This window comes from Pterocles gutturalis, unplaced genomic scaffold, assembly GCF_000699245.1.
Source record: "Pterocles gutturalis isolate BGI_N339 unplaced genomic scaffold, ASM69924v1 scaffold592, whole genome shotgun sequence".
In the NCBI taxonomy this organism is placed as follows: Eukaryota; Metazoa; Chordata; class Aves; order Pterocliformes; family Pteroclidae; genus Pterocles; species Pterocles gutturalis.
The window spans coordinates 145,476-155,612 of record NW_010114966.1 but is presented as its reverse complement, the minus strand read 5'-3'; the positions used below and the strand labels follow the sequence as shown (position 1 = coordinate 155,612).

General features: G+C 43.1%; 1 protein-coding gene across 1 annotated transcript in view; it reads right to left on the bottom strand.

Annotated features, from left to right (window-relative positions):
* LOC104462849 (arf-GAP with GTPase, ANK repeat and PH domain-containing protein 1) overlaps nucleotides 1-10,137 on the bottom strand; it is a 196,340-nt gene that overhangs the window by 73,749 nt on the left and 112,454 nt on the right. The window contains exon 11 of the mRNA XM_010074981.1: nucleotides 5,986-6,154. Within this exon, the coding sequence (XP_010073283.1) occupies nucleotides 5,986-6,154 (169 nt within the window). The remainder of the gene's footprint in view (nucleotides 1-5,985; nucleotides 6,155-10,137) is intronic.

Below are 10,137 nucleotides of genomic sequence, written 5' to 3'. Positions count from 1 at the left end.
CCCCCCCCCCCCCCCACATTTAATAAACGCAGTGCTTTTATGAAATACTGATTTCACTAGCACTAATATTTACCCTGCTCCTTTTCCCCCCAACATCAAGGAATACAGAGTACTAACAGTGAAATTTGATTTCTCTATAATTCTGGAAAGGGCAAATACTACTCCAAAGGAACTGGAGGAGATGACCTTGAGGGATCCCCCTCTAGTGGGACGAATGGGGAAACCTGCGATGCACTTAAAATTGGGCTTTTTTTTCCTTTGAAACAAGCAAACTGACAACTTCTCCTTTTGTTTGCTACAGCTGTAGATCACCGAACTTCCAGCAAACCCAACCACATGGAAAATGGACTTGGTTAATGACAAAAGGAAGTCACAAACTTGCATTTGTGATCTGTGGCAAAACCATAAAAATCACGCTCAAGTTGAAGCGTGGAAAACGTTTCACATTAAGTCATCTCACATACCACATTAGGCTACAAAATCAGTAGCAAATAACCACTAACTACCAACCTCTGGCCGTGTGGAAACCCCACCAGATAAAATGTGGTGCTGTCAAGTCAGAGACAACGTGTTGCTCCAGTACACAACCTCAGTCACCTACAAGCAAGGAGTTCAGAGCAGATACAAGAACTGAGGACTCACATCTGCATTTATTTGCAAAGTCATCCAAGATTTATAGGCTGTGGAGCAACTGCCTATGCTGTTGGCTTGATAAGACATTTTTACTCTTTGCCAGCCTGATCGTAACATCTGAACCCTCCCAGGAACCTCCAATTAAAAAAAAAAAATTATTACAAGATCTACAAAAATACCAATGAATTCAGTATACTTTGGATCAAGACTTGAATTCACAATGCATCACAACGAAGGAGTGATCCTAGCCATGTTTCCACATTGTGTTCTTTCCCGCATATGGCACGCCACGCTTCAGAGGGTCCTGGCTCTCTCCAGGCCCAGCAGCTAATAATTCAAACACTGTGGGAAATGGCTACCCAACGTGACTCGTAGGGCTGTGGATGTAGAGTTAGGTTTAATGGGTGAAAAAAAAATGCAGTGGTTAAAGGACAGAATTATTAGACAGGTACTGGAATCTAGAGACACCACGTCAGAAATCTTCCTTCGAAGGCACAGCGGTCTAATTGAAACATCAATTCTCTACCTTTTCAAAGGAAAAATCTGGAAGGTAGTCTGTTCCAACTCAGCCCGATTCCAAGCACTTCAATGTAAAATAGGATTGCTTAATGTCCACTGTGTTGATTTGATAGATGATCACAATTAATAACAGAGAGAAAATTCACATTTATAAAAATTTGAAGATGCTGTCCTTGTAACATGTCTGAAATGTCACATACGGTTAGCAGATAACAACCTTTAGCATGCTTAACGATGGCTATGTAGCTAACACATTTCAGGATACTTCACACACTGTACAGTCACTATTGTAAGTAAATTTAATAGCACCAAATTATTTAAATGAAGTGTTAATCAGGAAACAATTTATCTCTACACCACAAGCTATTTTTAGATGTGAACTTTCTACATCAGTGGCTCTTGCTGCAGCTCAGGCTTCGGGTTGTTTGCAGAGGAGAAGAAATAAATGACTCTGGGGAGAGATTTCAGGAAGAAGTTCACCTTCAGGTCACCAGCTCAACTCCAACCCAACTCGGGAGTAATTGAAACCCGGACCCGCTCCTGCTCCAGAGTCAGCAAGAACTGAGCCAGCTTCTCAAAGGCAGAGAGACGTGGCCAGCGGCTGATTTGCAGGAGTGCTGGCCCTTACGACACTGCAATACGCCACCAACTATTAGATACAGTTGGAACTGAGCAACTCCACAAGTTACCCGCTTCTGAAGTACTTCCAACTGAGACGCATCAACAGAGTGATGCTCACTGCCACGTAAATTTAATTTAAATTTAAGTTACTTAAGCATCATTCAACAACCTTAAGATGCCACAAAAGTAACAAAACTTTGCATTAAAGGGAACAGACCTCCATTACCCCTAGCTACAAGTTAGCATACAAGCACCTATCACAAAGCCACAGTTAAAATCTGTTATTTAAAGCCTTCATATAATAAACCTAAAACAACTCCCCACCTCTCCAAACTGCCTGGCAGAAGTGGCCACGCAGAATCCCAATTCTGACAGGATAAACCCCAAACAGCACCTCCAGGAACCCAAGAAAGCCCAGAGACCAGTTTTTCCTTTTGCAGTGTCATGGCAAAACTTCTATGGAGAGAAAAATCGAGCTTTTTCCAGGCAAGGTGTCTGGGCTTGCAACAGCAGAAACAGCCTTACTCTATTCTGTACTGTCAGAAAACAGACAAATGAAAATACTTCTTTTCCCCACTGCTGTTTTCACTCCAGTTTGGTCACTGCCCTACCATGGCGACACACACCATGTGGACACCCAGCAGGAAAGAGTAGTCTTGGGTTGTTTTTTTTTTTTTCCCCCCCATAAATTCTCATACAGTTGGTTTTCCGTTTTTTTATTTTACATCTCTGAAATGGAAGCTCTCAAGAAAGACTGGAACTTGGCTTTTTCTGTGAAGATGATTATTTCCCAGAGACATCTGCTTCCAGATGTTTGGGATGTAAACCTACTTACCGATTGGACAGCTGTCACAGAGATGGTTATTACATCTCTGTTTATCAGTCTTTAAAACTAGAAAAATAATCTCGTTCCTCAAGACAGTCTGCCACAAAGCACGACTAAATTCAATGTGCTAGGAACGACGTGCTTTTAAACTTTTCCTTCTGCATGTGACATCTACACCACTTAGATCTAACAGACAGAATTTTCACTTACTGCTTGGTTGTTAGAAATCATACTACCAAATAACTGAGTATACTCCTCTTGAGTGCAGGACAACGACTCCCTGCTTAGCCTAATTCCTTCTGCTCTTCTCAGAGCAACACTATGGGAAGCGCCTTGGGAAAGATCTTCCCTGACACCTACAGCAAAGGGTACCAACCTCTGAGCCAGCATCCCCATCACACGTACTTTATAAGCCACCAGTTGACAGGCAAGAGGCTTTGCCTCCGTATTAGACCAGCCGATGTGCTGGCATCTATCCAAAATATAACTCATTCCACTAAGAGACAGAGAAAAGTATCTGCTGAGCGCTCCTGAAGGATTAAAACATGTCAGCTATAGGCAATCAGACATCAAATACATATATTTATTGGAAAAGTTGCCACAGAAATCCATATTGAAGGGGCATCTTCTGAACAGCGTTTACTAACAGAACATGGGTGATTTCAAATTTGACAACAGAAATGCACTGATTTTGATGTTTGAATGAAAATAAGTTCAGACGTTTCCAGGAACACAAGTTAGTGGAAAACGGGCAATCTCAGACAAGAAATGCTTTCAGCGGGCCTGTGCTATCCCCACGTATAAGCCAGGATGTTTAATTCCATTCCAAGGGGCAATCTCAAACACGACATTTGAATTGAGCAGTGGCGTTCTTTTAATATCTTCGCTTTTTCACTGAACTGTACACAGTCACGTAACTGCAGAAGGCAAATTAGTCTGTTCCTGACCACATACTGACACCACTTCTAAGCATGGAAAATATTACTCCATGTACCAAGTCTACACTGGCAAAAAGCACGGAAGAACAGAAAACATCATTGTTTTGGGGAAAAAGCAGTATGTGAAGCAGTGAGAACGTGGCGTATTTGCATGCCTAAAAATAAAAATAGCAAATGCTGATTCTTTCTGTGCTTGGTCCAAACCTCCTCCACACAGCAGCTCTGTGTACAGAAAACTCCCAATGAAAAAAAACAGTAAAACACAATTTCAACCCTACGATCAATTTTAAAGCTTCATTTGAGAGGAAGACAACATGTTGCCAGCACTAACAACTGAGAAAAAGCTCTGAGACAGCACCACAACCTGCAAGGGATAATTTGCAAACGTTTTTAGTTGCATGACAGACAACTACAGAGACACCCAATGTTCTCCCAACACTCCAGAAGCTGAGTGCCGGGTACCTACGGGTCTCCCACCCAACAGAACCTGGAACCCTCTGCATAAAAACCACTGCCAATATACTTGACTGCAAACGAACAAGCCAGGCACGGCTTGTGACAGCATCTTTTTTACAAAACCAATACTCCCCTAATGTTTTCCAGTCCCTCCCTGCAATGCAGCTCTTCAGCCTCACCTGAACACAGGTGTACGGAGAGCGGCATAGGGACCGATGCAGAGCTGAGCTGCTGCCAGCTATAGGGGTAACATAATAAAGACATCAATGCTTGCTTTATCTATGGGAACAGCACCATTTTTGATTAAAATTAAAGAAGCAGGATCAGTGCAGCATGCCAGCTGCGTGAGAGGGGAAACGAAGACATTCCAGTGGGTAACGATAGAGAAATCAGGTTCTACTTCCCTTGGATCCAACTCTTCCATACATTAGGAGGGTATGAACTACTCGAACCATGATAGGTGTCTTGAGCTGTGGTAGGCAGACACCAGCAACAGAAAAGTTTTTCTGTATTTCTAAGCATAATGATAAAGAAGCCAAAAGAGAAGACAGAAGGTCCAACGATTCCCATGGGCCAATTCCATGCTATAAACTTTATATTAGTATGTCTCTCTGAATACATTTTTGGAAACAGACTTCTCTGGAGCAATCAAGTCATTGTGCTCAGATCTCTGAAAAGCACAAATCTCTTATTTAAACGTCTTACTGCTGGGTTTATTGACTCAGTCCAGCACTTTTCTTCCCTAAATTATTGAATATGTTAAAAAAACAAAAATACTACCCCCCTCCCTGCCCCCAAATCATCTAAATAAAACAGCAAAATGGAAAAACCAAACCAACCATGAATAATTTTCTCCTAAGGACTCTTCCAGTGGCAATGCCAGCTCTGTGCATCTTGAGGGGCATGTTACCGCTTGAAAAAGACTCTGATGAAATCCTAGCTTCAGACATTGCCGGTCCCAGGCCAAACTAACACAACATGCCACGCAAGATCTCCAGGGATGTCTGCTCAGCCGCACCGCTGTAAAGCCACAAGGCTTTTGTTCCTTTTCTCAACATTCACCCCAATGAGCAGCATCTGCAGCTGGAAGGAAAATCCTTCTCCCTCTTCCCTGAACACAGAGGAAGGCACATTACAGAAACGCAGGGAATTACATCTCAACTTGAAGCGTAAGGTAACTATTGCTATCCAAGACAAGACCCTTGAACAGAAGATGACCGAGTTCCTTCCTGTAGCCACTCATCCCACCTGTGTAGCGGGCCCTGCACAGGGACAGAAGTGGGTTGGATGGCTTTATCAGCAGATGCTGGAGGTGTTTATGCTCATCACAAATGCAAAAGGCACTCGGAACTTTATGGACGCCATCCCAAATATGCTGACAGAACTTCCATGCCAGCACTATACCGTTATGTGTTTTGTGTAAGCTGTGCAGTTTACAAGACCAATTGTCTTAAATGTTTTTCCTTAATGCAATTTTTAAAATCCACTTAGCTGTATGGAGAAGTACTTCAGCGAACAATAAACGTCTTTATAGCTCCTTGTGAGCTCTAAACAAACTACCTCCATAAACCAACTAAAATAGCTTTCTACAGAAGAATCTTGCTGTTGGAAAGTCCAAAATGATAAACTACAATAATACATTCTTCTAAAGGTGAAAAGAGGTGCTGTGGATCCCACCAGGAAGCCACAAAAAGCCCTTCCAAATTATACATCTCCTGTTTTTCCAAACTATTAGATGTGAAAAGTAGTCATAAGGCAGCATCAATTCTTCACATATGTTATTTTCTCTGAAATTGCGCAGGGTTTTGGCAAGTCTAATGTAACAAATATACAAAGATGGATGTTGAAGGTCACTCAAACTTAGAATCTCTTGTGGAGGACAGATCTGCAGCCAGGGCTTAGAAAGTTACCCATCAGTGGTTACTTGTACAGGGTCAAGTACAAACACAGTCCTTCCCTTTTTTTTTTTTGCTGAGCATGGTGCTGTCTTACCTGAATTTGGCGAGATGTGTAAACTGCTCATGTCCTTGGAGAGGCCGTTGGTTTTGGGACTGGAGATGGGTGCACAGGCTGACGTGGCTCGGGGCGGCCTCTTCCCGGGGACTTTCACAGTGGTTCTCAGCAAGTCGATTTCCTTCCCGTGAACGTTCTGCATATAGTCCTGGGAACAGGGTGGGGCGAAAAAAGAAAAGAAAACCACAAAACCCAATATCAAACAGGTAGTTCTATAAGCAACAGAACTAATAAAACCTGGTTTCGTAAGACAGTCTTATATCATCTGCCATCACCCAGTGCACCATTTGCCCCTTCCTTCCCTTTCCTTGACAATCCCTTCCATGCTTTTCACTGCAAGCACTCCCAAAGTCTTGAGCTCTCTACTACATCCTCCAACTACCAGCTGGGTAAGAGGCAACTCACAGCGTGGCTGGTTCTGAGCCACATGTAGGGATTCCCCAGCCAGCAGATCCCAAACGGGAGGAGAAGACAAGGCTGACTGTCCCTCATGAGCCTACTTTGTCTCCTCTCTGACAATGTCTTACACATTCTCTTCCTCCTTCAAACTTTGCCGAAATAGGTCAACAGGCACCAAAGTTAAGAAAGGGCACTCACTGCCTGGTGAGGTTTCTGCAATTACAGCGCTGTTTGCTTAGAATATCATCCTTCCTCCACACATTAAAAAAAAAAAAAATAGAAGGGAAAAAATTACACAAATTGTGTCTGATGAGAGTAAATGCACTAAAAGCTGGGAGCCAGAAGTGGAAAAGGCTTTTCCTAGTTCTTGCTTGGAAAGCCCACAAAGAGGAAACAAGCAGACAAAGCCAGTCAGCTGTGGAATGACAGAGTCAACTGACTGGAGCCAAGCCACCGCTTCCCATGAAATCCGTGAGGAAGTTCTACAAACTGGAAAAAGCGTCTGGGAAAAACAGGCTCTTGAGATCCTGCTTTCCAACTCCAAAGGCATCCCCAGAGTGCCCGTGGGCTGCTTCAGATGAAAACAGAAAAGCAAATGGACACGGGTGTCTTTATCAGAAGGCAAATGACAATTCATTCAGGTGAGACAGGCGCTGAGGCTGCCATCCTGGGACATATCAGGAAAGATATTTCCAGGAGAGATGGTGAATGTTAAAGCCAGTGCACAAAGACACCAAAGTTTTCACGTCCTGGTACGCATGGTTGTGGTTACTTGCATTCCAAAAGGAAACAAATGAAACTGGAAAAACTATGAGGGCACTAAAAGAACGACAGAGACTGTATCTTACGGAAAGACATGGAAAATGTGTAGCACAGGATAGAAAAACAAGGGTGAAGAAGCGTAAGAGCACTGCACAGCAATACATTTTGGTATATGTACCCCAAAGAGGAGAACAGCAATTTGAACCCGAGAGTGAAGAAAGACCTGGCCGTAAGCTCTTCAGTTAAGCTGGAAACCAAGGGAATGGTATTGTTGAGCAATCTTCTGCGTGGAGCAGCTGGGGCAAAAAATCTAATTCCTTTTCAGATGGAACTTGATCAGCTTACCAAGACCTGGGTGATGCTCCGGGCATCTGCATGACCAAAGACTAGTCAGCACAGGCATAACTCCTGGCTGGCCAGGTGGCCAGGGCATGATTTAGCCAGATTACCAGTCTTATATGAAAACCCACAAATACTAACTAGGTTGGTTCCAAACCTGCAGCATCCACAACCTGTACACCACCAGAGCATCAATTTTACACATAAATACCTGAATGGACTAAAAGCAAACCCAGGGTTGACATCACTGCTGCCACAACACCGGGAGCAACCAGCGCCCTCGAAAACTCTGCCACCTTTGGCAGTTTTAAAAATACACATTATACATTCCTCTCAAAACAAATCTATCACCAGACCAGCATTTATTTCTGTGATTATTCTGTGACAAAACCCCCAAACTAAGCCATCACCTGAGGTTTTTTTTTCCCCTCAGCTGGTTGAGAATTATTAACAGTAAAAAGAGAGGCTCCGAACAATTACTGGGGTGCAGCAAGGAAACAGAGACAATCTGTTAAAATCCATTCACTAGGTGTTAGATAGAAACAACAAACCCAGTTTCATCCATGAATGATCAAGTTGGCGTAATTTTCTTGTTCAGTGTCAGTTCTTCACAAATTAAAATATAATAAGCAGAACATAATTGAGCATTTATTGCTTATCATCTCTAAAATGAGGTTTAATCAGACAGTAACTAAACCTCAGCCTGTACTCTTTTTAATAGACAGATTTTATTTAACATATAACAACCAGTGTATTCCACATAAATTTGAGAAGGAGGTGTTTATTCCAAATCCTTCAGGTGAAGAGTGTGTACAAGTTCCCTGCTACCCTGCCAGCTTGTCAGATGTGACAGAGCATTGTTAAAGTCCTTTTAATTGAGACTAAACCAGGCTTAGGTGAGCTACAAACCATTCGAGAGAGTAAGTGAATGCTGGCAAATGGGAAATAAATGCTCCACAGCCACACCGTTATTATACGAACATGCCCAAACGCAACAGATGCCACATAGATATTAATGTCAGCTTAAATATTTATAGGGATATATCAATGTAAATAATAAAGCCTCTTTCATTGTGTGCAAGATGCATAGTGATAATCTCTGCAGTTCCCCAAGGAGGAGAGGCAAGCACCAAGTTCCCAGTCGGCAGAGCATCCGCCCTGATGCACTCTCCTTCAGATCTGCACTTGGGGAATAAAAGTTAAAACTACAAAATAATGTCGCAGCTTCAGAAGTGCGATGGAGGGTTTGATCAGATTAGAACAGATGAGGGTCTTGCTGTCATCTGGAATATGCTGTGCTAAAGAGAAGACAGCAAGCCTGATTTTGATATGCAAATGTTACAGATATAACTCCCCTAGATGTTAGTTGTAGAAAATGCTGATCCGAGAAAAAAGGGGAAAAAACCCTTTAACAAGGCATGAGGGTAATTCAAAGCCAAGTACTTTTAAACAGCACTTAACAAGTCCCTAGAGCCCACTCAACAGCGGGCCACCCCAGAAGTGCCATCTTCTGCCCCTCAACAGCTTGAAAAAGTAGTAATTGCAAATCCATTTGCATTTTTCTTCTCAACTTGTCCATGTTCATCATTCAGCAATAACAAAAAAAACCACCCAAAACAACCAAGCAGCAAAGGCAAGGGAACCCTCCCTGGATGTGCAGATGAGAAGAGAAGCCGGTGCCCCACTCCCCCGCACCCCCGCGCCTGCACCTTCGCCATCGCTTGTTTTTTACATTTCGCTCCTAATTATGTTGCATCTATTGCCATACACTTAATTAGCTGCATTAATGTGATTTCTTTTCACATAGTCAAGCAATTAAGAGCTATGATTGAGTTTCATTCAATTAGCCTCAACAAACATGCTAATTGATGTCCCAGATGCAAATGAGGTGCAATGAGAGAAACCTGCTAGCAATTGAGAGTTGTGGCGGGGGGACCCACGGCGCCCAGCCTGCTGACAGCAGCACGGCTTAACACGGCTCCCGCTTTCCGCAGGGCTTGGGGGGAAAAAAGCCATTAGTGCCTCAGTTGTCCCAAATGGATCCCTACAGGAATCCCGGGCAGCGCTGAATCAAATCAACGGCTCCTCCAATTCTCACGGCACCGGCTGGTCGGAGATGGAGAAGAGCGGAGCGTTTTCCTGCAGCCAGGGAGGCATCACAGACCCTGTGAACGCCACGGTTCCTTCAGCTAGAGGACTATAAAAGGTCTCCATCTAATCTCCAAGCTTATGAAATACTGCACAGGTAATGGCCTGCAGTTATCAGTAACTGGCAACTTAATCTTAGTCGGCTGTGGGGCAACGCCGCCTCTTCGAGTTGCGGCCAGAATGCATCAATCAATCAATAATCCCTAAAAATACATTTGCTATATTGATTTTTTTCATCCTGAGGTTACCGTTAGCGGTTTGCTCAAACACAGTGCTGCCGAGGTGTTAATTTGACTACTCAAGGCCATTGACCATTATCTGGAGGACGAAATAAACTGTTAAAATATCAGCGAAAATCGTAAAAGCTACATTGACTGAAGATGACACAAAATATTATTTGACTTCACCGCAAAATGAATTGCCTTGAGTAAGAAAGAAACAATGTGCCATGACACAGAATAAAGTAAAATTACTTTAGTTCTG